Source organism: Heterodontus francisci, chromosome 5, assembly GCF_036365525.1.
Source record: "Heterodontus francisci isolate sHetFra1 chromosome 5, sHetFra1.hap1, whole genome shotgun sequence".
In the NCBI taxonomy this organism is placed as follows: Eukaryota; Metazoa; Chordata; class Chondrichthyes; order Heterodontiformes; family Heterodontidae; genus Heterodontus; species Heterodontus francisci.
In genome coordinates, this window is record NC_090375.1 from 104414576 (window position 1) to 104432121 (window position 17546).

The 17546-nt window shown below is 42.6% G+C and overlaps 2 protein-coding genes across 8 annotated transcripts in view; one reads left to right on the plus strand and one right to left on the minus strand.

Annotated features, from left to right (window-relative positions):
* tmem68 (transmembrane protein 68) overlaps positions 1-5079 on the minus strand; it is a 51149-nt gene extending 46070 nt beyond the window's left edge. The window contains exon 1 of the mRNA XM_068031853.1: positions 4851-5079. The gene's annotated coding sequence lies outside the window, so the exon portion shown is untranslated. The remainder of the gene's footprint in view (positions 1-4850) is intronic.
* A 41-nt stretch (positions 5080-5120) lies between these two features.
* Positions 5121-17546, plus strand: part of tgs1 (trimethylguanosine synthase 1) — a 79280-nt gene continuing 66854 nt past the window's right edge. For 4 of the 7 annotated variants that reach the window (XR_010975056.1, XR_010975057.1, XM_068031851.1 and 1 more), the window contains exons 1-4: positions 5121-5342; positions 13310-13371; positions 14765-14934; positions 15482-16289. Coding sequence is in view for 5 of the 7 variants with exons in the window: in XM_068031851.1 (XP_067887952.1) it covers positions 5230-5342; positions 13310-13371; positions 14765-14934; positions 15482-16289 (1153 nt within the window). In the remaining 2 variants the exon portion in view is untranslated. The remainder of the gene's footprint in view (positions 5343-13309; positions 13372-14764; positions 14935-15481; positions 16290-17546) is intronic. The other 3 variants (XM_068031850.1, XM_068031849.1, XM_068031848.1) reach the window with 2 other exon arrangements.

Consider the following 17546-nt stretch of genomic DNA (forward strand, 5'->3'; position numbering starts at 1 on the left):
GCCATCTCACAACCCATCGAACCGAATGGAAACAAGTCATCCTCCATCCCGAGGGACTGCCTAAGATGATCAGCTCATTTTTACCTCTTGGCTTTCATACTCTATATCGCTTGATAAACTGAGAATTCCATTAGCTTACTTTTTACAGCTTTATTAATCTGAGATGCTATTGAAAATCTCCTGTGACCTTGTCTTTCCATATCCCTCTGCTCTTCCACAGCAGTGAGCTTAATTCGAGAGTGCAATTACTGCTACATTTTTAAAAAATCAACAGGCATCACCATACACTCACTGACACTGAACTCCATCTGCCACTTTTAACGTAATTCATGAACCTGATCAATGTCCCTCAGCAGCTTTCTTCGGTCTTATAAGGAATTAACTATTCCTCCTATTTTGATACCACCTAGAATCCCTGAAAACACGAGCAGGTGCTGAACTCTAATTTTCAAGACTGCAACCAATTGACTGCTCTGTACTCAAACTTTGAATTAGACAGCAAATACTGTTAGTTTCCAGCAGTAATTTGACATATTACATGCACTGAAGCATAATACACTGTAGAGCACGGTGGACAACCTTTAGCAGCTGGCCATTGGAGTCAGCATCTCCACAGCTGAGAGGACATTAGTTCTAAGAATTACTAAGACCACACACAACTTTTACATTCTTCTGAAGTACATTTCCTTAGCAAAAATATATTTAAGTTATTTAGTAACCAAACACAGAGATATGAAGGAAGCACTCATTGCCAACCAGGCATATTATTTGTTGCTCGCTCGTAACTATTGTCACTCCTGACATTTCACTAACGTTGACGGTTTTTATTTTTAAACACTATAATTACTATAAATTTACATAACAGAAGTGGACCATACGGCTCCTCCAGCCTGCTATGCCATTCAATATTATGGCTGACCTTCTGCCTCAATTCCACTTTCCCGCCTGCTCCCTATAGTCCTTGATTCCAAGGGATCAAAAATCTGCGATGCAGCCTTAAATATACTCTATGATGGAGCATCCGCAACCCTCTGAGGTTGAGAATTCCAAAGATTCACAACCCTTTGTGTGAGGATATTTCTTATCTCAGTGCTAAATGATCAGCCCTTATCCTGAGACTGTGCCCTCATGTTCTAGATTCCCCAGCCAGCGAAAACAACCTGTGTCTACCCTGTAAAACCCCTTCAGAATCTTAGTCATAGAGAGATACAGCACTGAAACAGGCCCTTCGGCCCGAGTCTGTGCCAACCATCAACCACCCATTTATACTAATCCTACATTAATCCCATATTCCTTACCACCTACCTACACTAGGGGCAATTTACAATGGCCAATTTACCTATCAACCTGCAAGTCTTTGGAGGTGGGAGGAAACCAGAGCAGCCGGCGGAAACCCACGCAGTCACAGGGAGAGCTTGCAAACTCCACACAGGCAGTACCCAGAACCGACCTGGGTCGCTGGGGCTGTGAGGCTGCAGTGCTAACCACTGCGCCACTGTGAATGTTATATGTTTCAATGAGAAACATTCTTATTCTTCTGAACTCCAGGGAGTAAAGGCCCAATTTACTCAGTCTCTCATCCCAGGAATCCATCTAGTGAACTTTGCTGTACTGCCTCCAATGTAAGTAAAGCCGACCTTAGATATGTTTCCTCAAGGTATATCTAGCTTGAAGCCATCTTTTGAGACATACAGAATAGTGTATTTCAAGACATTATTTTGGTTTTGGTGATTTTGACAAACTGTCAATTGAATTCTAAAGGTGTGCTTATTGTAGTTCCACAAATCTAAGATACTGGTAATGGGAGTCAAACAAATTCCAGAAGCCAAAAGATCTTTATCAGAATTTAATAATGTAGACAACTAGTCAGAATTTTCCCTTGCATGAGAACCTTTTATGCCACTTCCTCCACCAAGCCAGGGTATGGACACTGAAATTGAGATGTGATGCTCCTAAATACAAATCCAGAATAATTGAGTAAGTGGGGAGGATGTTTTAATAACCATCATTCAAGAAACCAGAAAGAGTCATCTTAAGTGTGCACGTGACATGTTTTCAACTTTAAGTCTCAGTTTCAAAAATAACATTCATATTCATTTGGAATGACCACTTACCTGTCAAAATTCTGATGCCTTCCATTCCCAGTGTAGTAAGTCCTTAAGTGATTCGAGATAGCACAAGAGCACAGGATAAATAAACGTGCCATAGCTTATGCTGCAACGTATGTAAAATTGCAGATTTTGTTTTACTCGTTCATGGGATGTGGGCGTCACTGACTAGGACAGCATTTATTGCCCATGAGAATGTGGTGGTGAGCCGTCTTCTTGAACTGCAATCCATGTAAGGTAGGTACACCCACAGTGTTGTTAGGAAGGGAGCTCCAGGATTTAGACCCGGCGATAGTGAAGTAACGGCGATAATAGTTCCAAGTCACGATGGTGTGTAGCTTGGAGGTGGTATTCCCATGCATCTGCTGCCCTTGTCCTTCTAGTTGGTAGAAGTCGCGGGTTTGGCAGGTGCTGTCGAAGGAGCCTTGGTGCGTTGCTGCAGTGCAGTTTGTAGATGGTACAAACTGCTGCCACTGTGCGTTGGTGGTGGAGGGAGTGAATGTTTGTGGATGGGTGCCAATCAGGCAGGCTGCTTTGTCCTGGATGTTGTCAAGCTTCTTGAGTGTCGTTGGAGCTGCACCCATCCAGGAAAGAGGACAGCATTCCATCACACTCCTGACTTGTGCCTTGTAGATGGTGGACAGGCTTTGAGACGACAGGTGGTGAGTTACTCGCTGCAGTATTCCTAGCCTCTGACCTGCTCTTGTAGCCACGGTATTTATAAGGCTACTCCAGTTTAGTTTCTGGTCAATGGTAACCCCCCCAGGATGTTGATAGCGGGGGGATTCAGCAACCATAATGCCACTGAATGTTAGATTCTCTCTTGTTGGAGATAGTCATTGCTCGGTACTTGTGTGGCATGAATGTTACTTGCCACTTATCAGCCCAAGCCTGGATATTGTCCAGGTCTTGCTGCATTTCTACACAGACTGCTTCAGTATCTGAGGAGTCGTGAATGATGCTGAACACTGCACAATCAGCAACCAACATCCCCATTTCTGACACTATGATTGAAGGAAGGTCATTGATGAAGCAGCTGAAGATGGTTGGGCCTAGGATACTACCTTGAGGAACTCCTGCAGTGATGTCCTGGGGCTGAAATGATCTTCCTTTGCGCTAGGTATGACTCCAACCAGTGGAGTGTTTTTCCCGATTCCCATTGACTCCAATTTTGCTCAGGCTCCTTAATGCCATATCGGTCAAATGCTGCCGTGATGTCAAGGGCAGTCACTCTCACCTCACCTCTGGAGTTCAACTCTTCTGTCCATATTTGAACCAAGGCTGTAATGAGGTCAGGAGCTGAGTGGCCCTGGTGGAACCCAAACTGAGCGTCACTGAGCAGGTTATTGCTAAGCAAGTGCCACTTGATGGCACTGTTGATGATGCCTTCCATCACTTTACTGATGATTGCGAGTAGACTGATGGGGCGGCAATTGGCCGGGTTGGATTTGTTCTGCTTTTTGTGTCTAGGACATACCCAGGCAATTTTCCACATTGCTGGGTAGATGCCAGTGTTGCAACAGTACTGGAACAACTTGGCTAGCGGCGCGGCAAGTTCTGGAGCACAGGTCGTCAGTACAATTGCCGGAATGTTATCAGGGCCCATAGCCTTTGCCGTATCCAGTGCTTTTAGTCGTTTATTGATATCATGTGGAGTGAATCGAATTGGCTGAAGACTGGCATCTGTGATGCCAACACAATGACTAGAATTTTACAGTGGGCAGGGCCAGACCTGGGAGCCACGCTATGATTTTACATCGCCCAGGCTCTTAACTAGCCTTGGACAGGACTTCTGCTTTTGGGGCAGGAAGTCCCACCTCCAAGAGCTGCTGACCAATCAGCGGGCCAGCAGCTCCTCTGGGAGCAAGGACCACTGCTGAGACTGTACCCTGCCGCAACAGCAAGAGGGACACCGGTCCGGAAAAAGGGTGTCAGGGGTCTTGCCAGGGACAATCAGCCTGGCCCTGACCAGGCAAGAGGGGGGTATGTTGGACAGGCCCTTTGCAGGGCACAGGGTGCCCAATCAGGAGGGCCCACACCCCCAGTCCACAAGGATGCCACCATGTCTTATTGGACAGCCTCCTGGGGGCCTCAGCCGCCTGCTGTTAAATACCAGGTGGGAGGAGACCCTTAAGTAGCAATTGATTGGCCACATAAGAGCTTTGATTGGCCTGGGACGGGCGGGTCGTTTCGCGCTGCTGCTGTCCCTCAAAACTGCATAAGAGGTGGGAGGGTGTTGGTAAAGCTACCTCCCGCCTCCTACTCAATTTTGCAAACCCACTCTCCCCCACCCCACCACCAGCCTGCTCGGGGTGGGAGCTGGACATGTAAAATTCCAGCCAATATTTCAAAAACAACCTTTTCAGTAACTCCTGGAGGAAGCGTGAATGGTAGATTGGAACACTGTGAAGTGCAATATCATAAGAGCACCTGGACACAGAGACCCACATATATCTTTGAATCCTAATCAGATTGATTGTGAATTACTGCGATGATATCCTTTTGATATTTATTTATTCGTCCCAGTTCAAACTTCAAAGCAAAAGAGAGATATATAACAGAGAATTAATTACTTGACCTATCTGTCGCTATTTGGGCAGAGTAATGAAGGATTATGTCTTACTCCTTGTTATGAACAATACCTTCTAACTCTCCTCACTTCAACTTGCCCTCCATCACTCTCAACCCCCGCTCTCCACAATCCCTTCCTCTCCCTCCGAATCTCCCCACCAGCCCACTCACCCTGTGACGGCGTTCCTCTAATAAGCTACTCCATCATTCACCACTGAGGAATGTGCCGTTAAAGGAATAACTTAACCGCTGTCGCCGGCGTCTCCCGCCTCCTGAGCCCGGGCCTGTTATCTGCCTCGGCTCCCAGTTTCTGCGCCACCACAGGCTCCAGCTGTCACGCGCGAACCGCCACACTCTCGGGCCCCGCCATGGAGCCCGCCCCGCCCACCAGCCGCAGCTGCGCATTGGGCACTTCCGGTGAGGCTGGTCAGAGTCTGGCGCCGGGCGGGGCACGCGGACTGACCTCAGTCACCGGAAATAGCGGCCTCGTCTGCCGGAAGTGTACGCAGTTGCTGGCTGGTGAGCGGGAGCGTGTTTACTCCGCGCTGAGATGAGAGACATGTGTCAGAGCTGGAGTATGGTGGCGGAAATTTCCCTCTTTTTGGAAGGTTTCAGCGAGGAGACGGAGCGGATCCAGTGCTACTGCAGCAGGGCTTACGTACAGTAAGTCAATCCCGCGGTTTTGCTGAAGTTAATGCGCGGTCGGGATTATTGCTCTCCTGTTCTGTCCCGATTAGCGGCTTTTCCTCATTAGCTTTTTCCAAACTACACGGATTTTCGATATATAAAAACCATAATGTAAGCCGAAATGCACGAAGACTTCACCCGCCCCTTGATGCAGAAGTCACTTCTCATGCAGTAAGAATAGTAATTAACTGCCGTGTTACTGCAACGCAATGGCATAACACATTTGCATTAGTTTCATTACTTTCACCACTCCTCCTCAGGTTCTTCTAACGACACTGAACGTTCACTCTTGTTTTTGTTGCTATTGAAACGGATGACAGGAAGGAATGAAATTTTTGGACAGACCCAAATGTTTGGGGAGAATCTACTTAACCAACCATTCTCTATTGGGATAAAAACAAAATACCACGGATGCTGGAAATCTGAAACAAAAACAAAGTGCTGGAAATACTCAGCTGGTCTGGCAGCATCTGCATTCTCTCTTCACAGATGTTGTCAGACCTGAGTATTTCCACCACTTTCTGTTTTTAATCACTATTGGGGTTCTTTTATACATCTCAGACTCCGAGGTTAATACGTAGAATTATAGAATGGTTACAGCACAGATGGAGGTCATTCTACCTATTGAGTCCGTGTTGGCTTTCTGCAAGATCTGTTTAGCTAGTCCCACTTCTCCACCTTTACACTGTAGCCCTGTAAAAAAAATTTTGTTTACGTACTTATCCAATTTCCTTTTGAAAACCACGATTGTGTCTTCCTCCACCAAACTCTCAGGCAGTGTTTAAAAATGTTTTTCCTCATGTCCCCTTTGGTTATGTTTGCCAATCACTTTAATTCTGTCTCCTCTGGTTCACGACTGTTCCACCAATGGAACAGTTTCTCTCTATCTATCTACTTTGTCTCAACCCTTCAAGACTTTGAATACCTCGATCAACTCTCCTCTCTGCCTTCTCTAAAGAGTACAAACCCAGCTTCTCCAATCTATCCACAAACTGAAGTCCCTCATCCCTGGGATTTGCACCCTCTCTAAAGCCGTCACATCTTTCCTAAAGTGTGCTGTCCAGAATTAAACGCAATACTCCAGTTGATGCAGGACCAGTGTTTGATAACATAACTTTCTTGTTTTTGTACTCTATGCCCCTATTTGTAAATCCCAGGATCAGTATGTCTTTTTAACCACTTTGTCAACCTTCGACTGATTTGTACACATATACCCCAGGTCTCTCTGTTCCTATACCCCTTTTAGAATTGTGCCCTTCAGTTTATATTACCTCTCCTCATTCTTCCTACCAAAATTTGTCACTTCACACTTCTCTGTATTAAGTTTCATCTGACACGTGTCCACCCATTACATCAGCCTATGTACACTTGAAGTCTATCACTATCCTCCTCACAGTTAACGATACTTCCAGGTCTGTGTGTCATCTGCAAATTTTGAAATTGTGTCCTGTACACCCAAGTCTGAGTCATTAATATATCAAGAAAAGCAGTAGTCCTAGTACCAACCCCGGTAAAGACAACTGTATACCTTCCTCCAGTCCAAAAAACAATTGTTCACCACTACTCCTTGTTCTTTTGTCACTCAGCCAACTTCATATCCATGCTGGTATTGTCCCTTTTATTCCATGGGCTTCAACTTTGCTGGTAAGCCTATTGTATGGTACTTTATCAAATGCCTTTTGGAAGTCCATATTCATCATATCAACTGCATTACCCTCATCAACCCTTTCTTGATACATTTGTTCACTACCTCCTCTGGTCGTGCCCAACACACTAATTATTGGTATCAAATAGATTACTGCACAATGTAAGGGAAATGCAGATGTACTGCATTTCAGATGACTGTTTGGTGTAGATACCAACAATGGCAGCAAAATAGAACAAATGAATGCTTTAAGGATGCATCTATTTCTTGTGGTTCTTGGATCCCCACAATTGTTGCTACCTGAGCCAGCTACCAAAGCGCTCACTGGCTAAAAAAGATTGATGAGAACAATGAAATGAGTCAACATCACAAGACGTTGCTGAAGTTCTGAAAATATGCACTCTCTCGGGTGAAACTTTGAGGGAGCAAAATCGAGCTGTAGTGTATTTGACTTTCCCTGTCTACCCACCTGATTCTCTATGCACAGCTTACCTCTTTACATTTGCCTATGTAAACTTCGCAGCACTCTTAAAGTAACTTGTTGTGTAAAGGCTTTACAAACTTTTGCTTGTGATATATATAAATATTTCCAATGAGGTTTATAAAAATTTGGCTGAAATTTGCTGTTTATGATTTATGTGGATTCGTCCTCCACTGGTAGAGAGTTCTGCAGATTTTATTTTACAATGTAATTTTATTTTTTTATTAGTCATTTTGTACATATATGTAAATATACTTATATCACTCCTGCATGGTTCCTGATGATCGTTTGCACTGTAGCAACTTAGACTCATAGACTTCTATACTAAGGATTTTGAATTTTGGGTGAGGTCTTGAGACAAGAATTTAGAGAGGGAATATAAGAACAACTTGCATTTGTATAGCACCTTTCATTACCTCAGGACATCTCAAGGCACTCAAGTACTTTTGAAGTATAATCACTGTTGTAATGTAGGAAACGTGGCAGCCAATTTTCATACAGCAAGCTCCCACAAACAGCAATGTGATAATGACCAGATAATCTGTTTTTGTGGTGTTGATTGAGGGATAAATATTGGCCAGGACACAGCCCTGCTCTGCTTCTAAATAGTGCCATGTGATCTTTTACATAGACCTGAGAGAGCAGACAGGGCCTCGGTTTAGGTGTGAGGCTTTGCTGCTAAAGGTGGAGGGAAGGGATGCAAGGAAAGGGCAGAGGCAGAAGAGTGGAGGAAGCGTGTTGTAACGTAGTTTTGATGGAGGTGGCAGAGGTAGGAAAGGAGAAGCTTTCAAATGAGGGCAAGAATTTTCTAATTCATGCATTAAGACATTGTGGGGTGTCAGTGGTAATGAAGGAACTCTGCTGAAGTGCTAGATAGGATGTGGATGATAGTTTTGACTAAGATGCATTTTGTGATAGTTGGAAGGAGAACAGTTATTTAATTGAGTCTGGAAATGATTGATTTTACCAGCAATAAGAATGAAATAAAAGGAGTCAGTTGATATGACTTGACAAACAGGTGAAGAAAGGGATGGAGCCTTGGACTGTCAGAAATCTCCCATACTGCAGTCTGGTAACAAGCCTGTTGCACCTACCTTTGCCTCTGTTACGATGGATTAGTTGACAGAGCTTGGCACTAGCATCTGACCTGCCCTATGTCAGCACTTAAATAAGCAATTCAATTGGTCCAAGGTGCTATTACCCCCATTGGTGACCTATAGAAATGCAGTAAGTTTGATTTGGCTGCATTAACTCATTGGAACAGACAAGCAGACAACTGGTGGCAAGGAGAGCCTGCCTTGTGATCTCAGATTGGGGTATCAGTGCACCATCAATTTGTATACTATTAGCAGTAGTTGCTCCACAGTGAGTGTTTTGTTTCTTTGCCTAGTTGGTGATGACACTAGTAGAAATTCAAAGCAAAAGTTGAACTGAATAAATAGGTGAACTAACGATTGAACACAAAACGTGCAGGAACAATAACGGGCAAATGTAAATTTTCATCTGTTATGTTTGCTGTAAGGCTGATCCTAATTCAAGTCTCGCACATGAGATTCTTGAGCCACTCATCAGGCTTCCTCGTGGTTTTTATCTTCAGAATACTTTCTGTTAGGTGGCCTGCAACTAAGGGTAAAGCATTTCACTATCTCTCTTACAATGATAGCGGAAACCCGCACCCGTCGGATGTAAGTACCTGGCTGGATTCAGAACTGGTAGTCCAGTCTCAGCTCACCACAGCTATCTGCAGTGAGACCCGAGCTCAACCCTTCTGATTCAGAGGTGGGATTACAACCACTGAGCCAGTGGTCACTTTTTCAGAAGTCAATACTCCATTGCTTATCCAGTATTTAGAGACCATACTTTAGTCTCCACTTGCCTCGGTTTCCTGTAGTGGGGCTTGAACCCTTCACTCTCTGACTCCAGCAGAAATGCTACTACTAAACCAAAGGCTTACTTCCGTAAATATCATTGGATAGGAACGGGTAGTAAGCCATTCAGCATTTCAAGCTTGTGCCACGATTCAGTTAAATCATTGCTGATCTGCATCTTAACTCCATTTACCGACTTTGGTTCCATAACCCTTACTACCCTTGTCCAACAAAATTTCATCAATCTCCCTTTGTATTTCGGCTTCATTGAGATAAAGGTCAATATTCCATTATATTATTTTTGTACTTGTTCGCTAACTTTTAGTGATTTCTGTGCATGGACCCCTAAATCTCTCTGCTGCTTCACTGTTCCTAGTTTCTTATCGCCATTGTGCCACTACCAAAAAAAACTGTGTGATAAATCATGGAGAACAATATTGGCATTCACTTTGAAGGTATGTGTAGCACAAGTCCTGATCTGGAATTTCTAAACTGGCTTTCATCCAGATTTTATTTTAAAAGGTGTCTTATGACTGTGTATACTCCTGAATAGAATATAATTGATAGGAATCTTTATAACTGGATGTACTCTTCTAACAAGTTCAGGATGACTATTTTAAGACAGGTGACTGCTTCAGTTTTGGCTGTTTGCTTGTTTACCACTAATTGCAGTTTTACGTTTTGCTGATTTCAGAAAGCCTATTGTGAAACTGAACAGCAATGATTATTTATAATTAATGTATTAAATAAAGTAGTAAAATTTCTTGCCAGTTTCTCTTGTTGCTCTGCCAATCTGAACCATAAGATTTTAAACAAACACATTTCAGTAAAGGTTGGAAGATGGCAGTTTAACTTGTTTTTGGCAATGTAAGCTTTTAAAAAAAAAAGTTTTGTTAAAATGTGCTTGGGGACCTTTAAGTTGCATCAGTGTCTCACATACTTTTCCTGCAAATATTTCTAGATGGAGATTCAATCTTAAATTTTAAAGACGGTTTCACCTACCCAGAAGAAAATAGTACGATCATTACAAAAAGTATTAATTAGTGTAGAGCCAAGTAAATAACATCTTAGTAACCTAATAAAAAAAAACACCAAAAATTAGTGACAAACGGAAATGTGATTCTCTTGCAGACCTTATTTTGAAAACTATGCCTTGCATCACTCCTGCTGGCAGCTTTTTTTTTTAACAAAGTGGGGGCTGAGTGCCTCACCCAAAGCCACGAGTAATGTTTTTGTGTTCTGGCCTGTTTGCACCTTCAGGAACATCTAGGGCTGAATTTTACCAGCCCCTCAACGCCGTGGATTGTGGCGGGGAGGCCCGTAAAATGCTAGCGAGAGCAGCCCGCAGCGACCCATGACGCCGAGAAGACCCCGCCGGATATTAGCAGCGGCGAGGCTTCAGTACGGCCCCCCCCCCGCCCCTTAGCAACAGGGCCTTCATTAAAATATTAAAATGAGGATAATTAAAATTCAAATTAACTTAACTGCTAATGGCTGCTGTCCCACGCTGATTTTACGGCCAACCGGCCGCAACTCGCGTGCCTTCGGAACGCTGACAGGGAGGGGGAGGAATAAAATTAGCAGGGCTGAGGGAGCGGGGGAGTGTGAAAATCAGTAATCATTGGCCGTTGGGAAGGTGGAAAGGGATTGAAGAGCTAATTTAGTTTTAGTTTTAGAGATACAGCACTGAAACAGGCCCTTCGGCCCACAGAGTCTGTGCCGACCATCAACCCCCTATTTATACTCATCCTACACTAATCCCATATTCCTACCACACCCCCACCTGTCCCTATATTTCCCTACCACCTACCTATACTAGGGGCAATTTATAATAGCCAATTTACCTACCAACCTGCAAGTCTTTTGGCTTGTGGGAGGAAACCGGAGCACCCGGAGAAAACCTACGCAGACACAGGGAGAACTTGCAAACTCCACACAGGCAGTACCCAGAATTGAACCCGGGTAGCTGGAGCTGTGAGGTTGCGGAGGGGAAGTTTGTGCTGGGACTAAAATACATTCAAAAGACATCAGACAGTAAAAACATTTTGTGGGGGTTGGGAAAGGGCCTCCATGTTTTAAATTTTTATTTGAAATAGAATTTTGTTACTGTGCTTTAAATATTTAAATTTACCTGAAGGGCTTGGAGCCCGTTAATAATGGCGCCTGCATGGTTTAGTTTAGAGATACAGCACTGAAACAGGCCCTTCGGCCCACCGAGTCTGTGCTGACCATCAACCACCCATTTATACTAATCCTACACTAATCCCATATTCCTACCACATCCCCACCTGTCCCTATATTTCCCTACCACCTACCTATACTAGGGACAATTTGTAATGGCCAATTAACCTATCAACCTGCAAGTCTTTGGCATGTGGGAGGAAACCGGAGCACCCGGAGGAAACCCACGCAGACACCGGGAGAACTTGCAAACTCCACACAGGCAGTACCCAGAATTGAACCCGGGTCGCTGGAGCTGTGAGGCTGCGGTGCTAACCACTGCGCCACTGTGCCGCGGACGTCGGGGAGGCAGTGGCCGCCCCCTCTACATCATCGGGGTCGGCTGCTCCACTCCCTCCATTTAAATGAGCCCCCACGTGTAATATCGCGGGGGCTGTGTGGCAGCACTTCTGTGTCGGAAGGCTGCCGACTCCACAGCGTGCCACCCTGGAGCTCGATGCGCTGATAAAATTCAGCCCCTAGTGTGCAGAAATGAAATTGGAATTCTGATTTTTCAAATAGCTATATGTGCATGTTTGTTTGTTTTTTGTGTTACCACCTGTGTTGTGAAATCCACCCTGCATTATTGTAGCTTCTATTTGAAGCTATGCATTGCTAAATATATTGATATACAAAATGTGTCTGGGTTCAATCAGCAGACCCATCTGTCAAAAGGTTGTGTATTTGAGTCTCTCATTTATATAGTACTTTTCACGACCACTGACGTCTCAAGGCGCTTTACAGCGTTGCAATGTAGGAAAGGCTTTTCTTCAACATAGTACCATAGGATCTTTTACATCCACCCAAACAGGCAGATGAGACCTTGGTTAAACATCTCATCTGAAAGATCTCACCTCTCTGTCGCCTTGATTTTTGTGCTGAAGTCCTGGAGTGGGACTTGAACCTAGAATCTTGTGACTCCGGCGAGGGCGCTACCAACTGAGCCACAGCTCCATATGCTAGGCTGAAATTCTTGGTGGACCTTTCAATCCTAAGCCGATCCCCTGATTCTTCTGAACAATCTCTAAGGATACCTCAGCTGCTACTCTGCCCCTCCAATGGAAACTGAATTCACCCCTACCCCAGTTAATAAAACCAGATTGCTGCACACAAACTGAGGCATGTGAGGTCTGTACTGGCTTCCCAATGCAGTAAGATGTCTGCTTTGGGAAACAGTGAACAGTATTACACAGGGCTTCAGTCAAGCTGAACCAACTAGTTTAGGTATCACTTGAGGGTCATTTTTTTTTTTGCCAGGGCTCAGAGGTTGAGGGGTCTGGATGGAAGTGCAGAATTCAGAATCATTTATGGCACACAAGGAGGCCATTCGACTCATCGAGTCCATGCCGGCTCTCCACGGAGCTATGATGTCAGTCCCACTCCATATCTCAGAAATTCAAAGTAACTATCCCTAGCATTATTATATCCAATTATATCAACATTTTAAGGACATTTTTTCTCATTTTGTCTCTCTAATTGGAATATCGTTCTCTCTCTATATCTACCATATATCCAATATTTTATTTATTCCTAACATCATCATCTCCAATTATATTAACACTTTCGTTTACTCCTTGGAATGTCACTGAACTGATCTAATAACACAATGTGTGCGCAGTCAATAACAATGATAATGTCTAAATTAGAAATGAGATATTCCAAAACCATTTCAGTGTGTACCTACACTGTATTTTACGTGTGATGTTGGCTCCTATTGAATTTATTGCAGTGACTGGGAACTTTATCGGATGGGATTAAAGGAAACATGTTATGACAATGAAGATAATGAAGGTACAGTATTAAATATTTGGTTGTGTTGAAAGTTACTTTTAGTCGTGTCTCTACTGAGCTTTTTTAGAAAAAAAATTGTCTATATCCGAATGACGTTTTGGAATGTGCTTCTGTTAGCATTATGTTAAATAATAACGGTACTTGACATCTCACTTGCATTACTACAATTATAGGAAATTTCTGAGTGCTGTAGTATTTGAGCTGAAACTTTAGGGATAGGTGAAAAGACTGGCTTGGACTGCAGAATTCCCTGAAACATCTCGAGGTTTGAGTTTAAAAGTGAAGTGTGTGTTATAAATAAAATGCACATTGTGTAGTGGTAATGTAGAAGTAAACTAAACAATATCCAACAGAAATCCTTTTTTAAAATCTTCTATTAGGCTGATGGCATGACCATTCCCATTTGTACTTTGAGCTTGGACAATTGTTGACACCCATTTAATTAACTACCTTTTATAGTTTTAACTTCCATGTAATTAAGCTTTTTGGGTTGAGGCATTTGCTTATTTTCAGAGATATTTCACTTGCACTAAATTCACTCTTTTCAGTGTTTGGTTTTCTTTTATTGCCTTTGTGAAAACAGCACAAGCTTAAATATTAACCACTGCACATATGCCACCGGCCTGACTGGAAATGGGGGATGCAAGAAGTGCACAAATTGGGAGCAGAGCAGGTGGATGATGATGTGTGAAATTTTCATTTATGGACCATTACTTAGGTTATCGTTTCCCCCACCTATATCTTGTGCACATAATTGTAATGCTCCTAATAGAATATGCTTGGCATATGACCATGTGATTTGTTCTGAATGTCTGTCACCTGCTTGCAATCTGATTGATTTGTGGGAACCACAAGGTAATATATTCAAAGACATTTTGAATATAGCTCTCCTATACTGGCTGTTTAGTACCAGGCTCGCTGTAAAAACCCCAGGAAAAGTTGAATGAAGTGTGACTGGGTTTTTAACGGTATACCAAGTTCATAATTATGGCTAAACTCCCTTATTGGTCTTGTAATGCTAATTTTATCCTTGTGAAATGTCAGAAGTGTCTACAATTAATAAAAATTCCACATTTTTAATAATATAAAAATCTTTTTTTTATAAGTTTGTTTATCTTTATTTTAGCTTCTATCTTAATACAGTCATAGATTTATTTTACTGTCTGAAAATTTAAAATAAAAGTGAAGGATTTTACATGCTTTTAACTTCCTGGTTTGCTATGTGAATGCACATACAATGCTCTGATAATCAGGCCTTGGATCACAGCTTCTGGCAATTATAACAACTGAAAATGAATGTAGACACTTTGGAATGTTGAACAGAGGCTAATGTTATTTTAACATGAGCTTGTTTAGATGTGTAATAAATACAGTTGCTAATTGCTATTTATAGATATTCAAGAGGAAGAAAAGAGTGACGAAGACTTGAATATTGATGATGAACCCACCCTTAATACTGTAGAGACACAGGAGGAAAGTGGACTGGATAGTGAGGCAGAGTTGATGGCAAATATGGGATTACCTCTCCAGTTTGGTAGTTCATCAACCTCTCGACAGCCAGTGGTGAGGACATTCTGTTATAATTTACATCTTAAGTTTATGAGAGAACTTCTGCAGGTATTAACTTATTTTTAAATTCCCAATATAAATTTATTATACACATATCCATCCAGCATATTAGGACTATAATGAAAGATCATCAACAACTTTGAGAGATCTTCTAATATTAGACATTGCATGCAGATAATTTGGTGCATTATCATTCAGACAAAGTCTTTCTGTCTTCAAACCTGTGGCAAAAATTCCCACCAAAACTTTTATCTTTATGTGATCATATGAACAAAATAATAAATTAATGATGAGGTTCTGCTGAAATTCCCTGCCCAACTACCATTACAGCTGAGACAAAAGATTTTTCTATACAGCAGTCTGACAAACCAAAACAAGTTGTTTAATACTTTAAAATTAGAAAATTAATGTACTGTTTTAGTAACTTTAGACATAAAATGTACAATATTGAAGTTCAAAACTAAGGCACAGACTTAAAATATTTACATTACCTGCACTGAATTTAAATGAATAAACGTTTTGTAACCTTTTCTTTTACAAGACGAACACTGTTTCACAGAAAAGATCCAAAAAGAAAAAAGCAAATTACAAATACATTGAAGATATGCCTGAGGTTTGTAAAGAATGCCCGGACAAGATTTTAGATGTCCTTTCTGATGTCACTGGCTTGAAGTTGACTGAAGAGCAAACAGATTTCGAAGTAGAACATAGTGACCTTAATCATTCGTGTGAAGGAGCAGCATCCTCTGAGCTAGATTCCAAAACGGATTGGGAAAAATATTGGAATTGGTATGGTGAGGGTCTTGTTTGGGAAAATTGGTTGGGCAAACATCCTGAATGGTCAGAAGATGCACCTGCACCATGGAACTGTCTTGACATTAAAGATCAGTGGCAACAATTTTACACTGAACAGTATTGGCAATATTGTGAGCAGTTTCAGTATTGGGTAGATCAAGGATGGTCTGTGGACTGTACTGAAGACGGTGATCTTGGGAAGGATTCATCATGTGCAAATGTAGATGAATCAGAAGAATTTTTCAGTAATACTGAAAACAATGCTGATGAAAATTTCAGGACTTTGCTGTCAGCAGAATCAATCAGTGCATCAAATGGAGAAAGTACGACTGCGTGTAATGAAGTTAGTTATGGAGAGGTTGTCAGTATGATCAATAATATAAGTCTAAATTTAGGAAATGAGACTAAGCATTCAACAGGTATGCAAAGTAGTATCTGCCGGAGTCCTGCTGATGAGAGTTCTTCTGAGTGTGCTTCTGATGAGAGAGAACCATGTGATGGAGGCAACAGCAAAGGATGTGCATCCAGTGGAAGAATCTCCACAGTTCAATCAGGTTGGTATTGTCAACATTGTCTTAGTATACTCCAGCAGGTGTGCATAGTTGATTTTACAAGAAATTTTATTTGGATGGGTAGATTGAAGATGGGCAAGTGAAATTCAGTTTAGAATCTCACATCTCCTGTTGCAGTGGTCTATATTGGCATTCTTTTTCTTTCTGGATGCTTAAGTGTCTGCACTGAGTGTAAAGAAGGGAGTTTGGTAAGTGAGTGAATTTTAAGGGTTAATCTCTGAAGACAAGTTTTTGTTTTGTTTACATCCTGCAATTAATTGAAATTCCTGTTTCAGTTAAGAGGTAAGTTAGGTTTCTTGCAGTTTTAAACCGGGGTATGCTAACACTCTGAGAGTAGCTGAAGCTAGTTAATTAGGTAGCTAGCTTAAACTGGTTTCTGAGCTGTAGCAGAGCTGACAGAGCATTGTTTTCAGAGTATAAATTCACCAGACTCTCATTGCTGCTTGTCTGCCTTGAGTGCTGCTGGAGGGCACAGAGTGTGAAGAAGGGAGTTTGGTAATTGAGGGAGTTCTGTAAGGAGGGCAACATAAATTAAGAAGAAAATAAATTTAAGTGCACAGAATGTAAAGTGGGAGTTCGGTGCGTGAGGGAGGGACTCCTTTCTTCCTTCTACCTTTTTTCAGCCTCCAGTACCTGCCTCTCTCTTCAGTACAGGGGAAGAAGTTGATTGGAGAGTAACTGGTAAGTTATTTTACTTCTCATTGAATTCAAAAAAAATGTAAGTTACGGTATGGCAGGTCAGCTTGGCCAAGTGGAATGTACGTCCTGCAGTATGTGAGAAGTCATGGACACACCACATGTCCTAGACGAACACAACTGCAGGAAGTATCACCGGCTGCAGAAGCATGAGCTCCGTGTTTGATTTGATTTGGAGATACAGCACTGAAACAGGCCCTTCGGCCCACCGAGTCTGTGCCGACCATTAACCACCCATTTATACTAATCCTACATTCCTACCACATCCTCACCTGTCCCTATATTCCCCTACCACCTACCTATACTAGGGACAATTTTATAATGGCCAATTTACCTGTCAACCTGCAAGTCTTTTGGCTGTGGGAGGAAACCGGAGCACCCGGAGGAAACCCACGCAGACACAGGGAGAACTTGCAAACTCCACACAGTCAGTACTCAGAATTGAACCCGGGTCGCTGGAGCTGTGAGGCTGCGGTGCTAACCACTGCGCCACTGTGCCGTTTTGAAACTCGGGTGGCAGCTGGAGTCACTGGCGCATCTGCG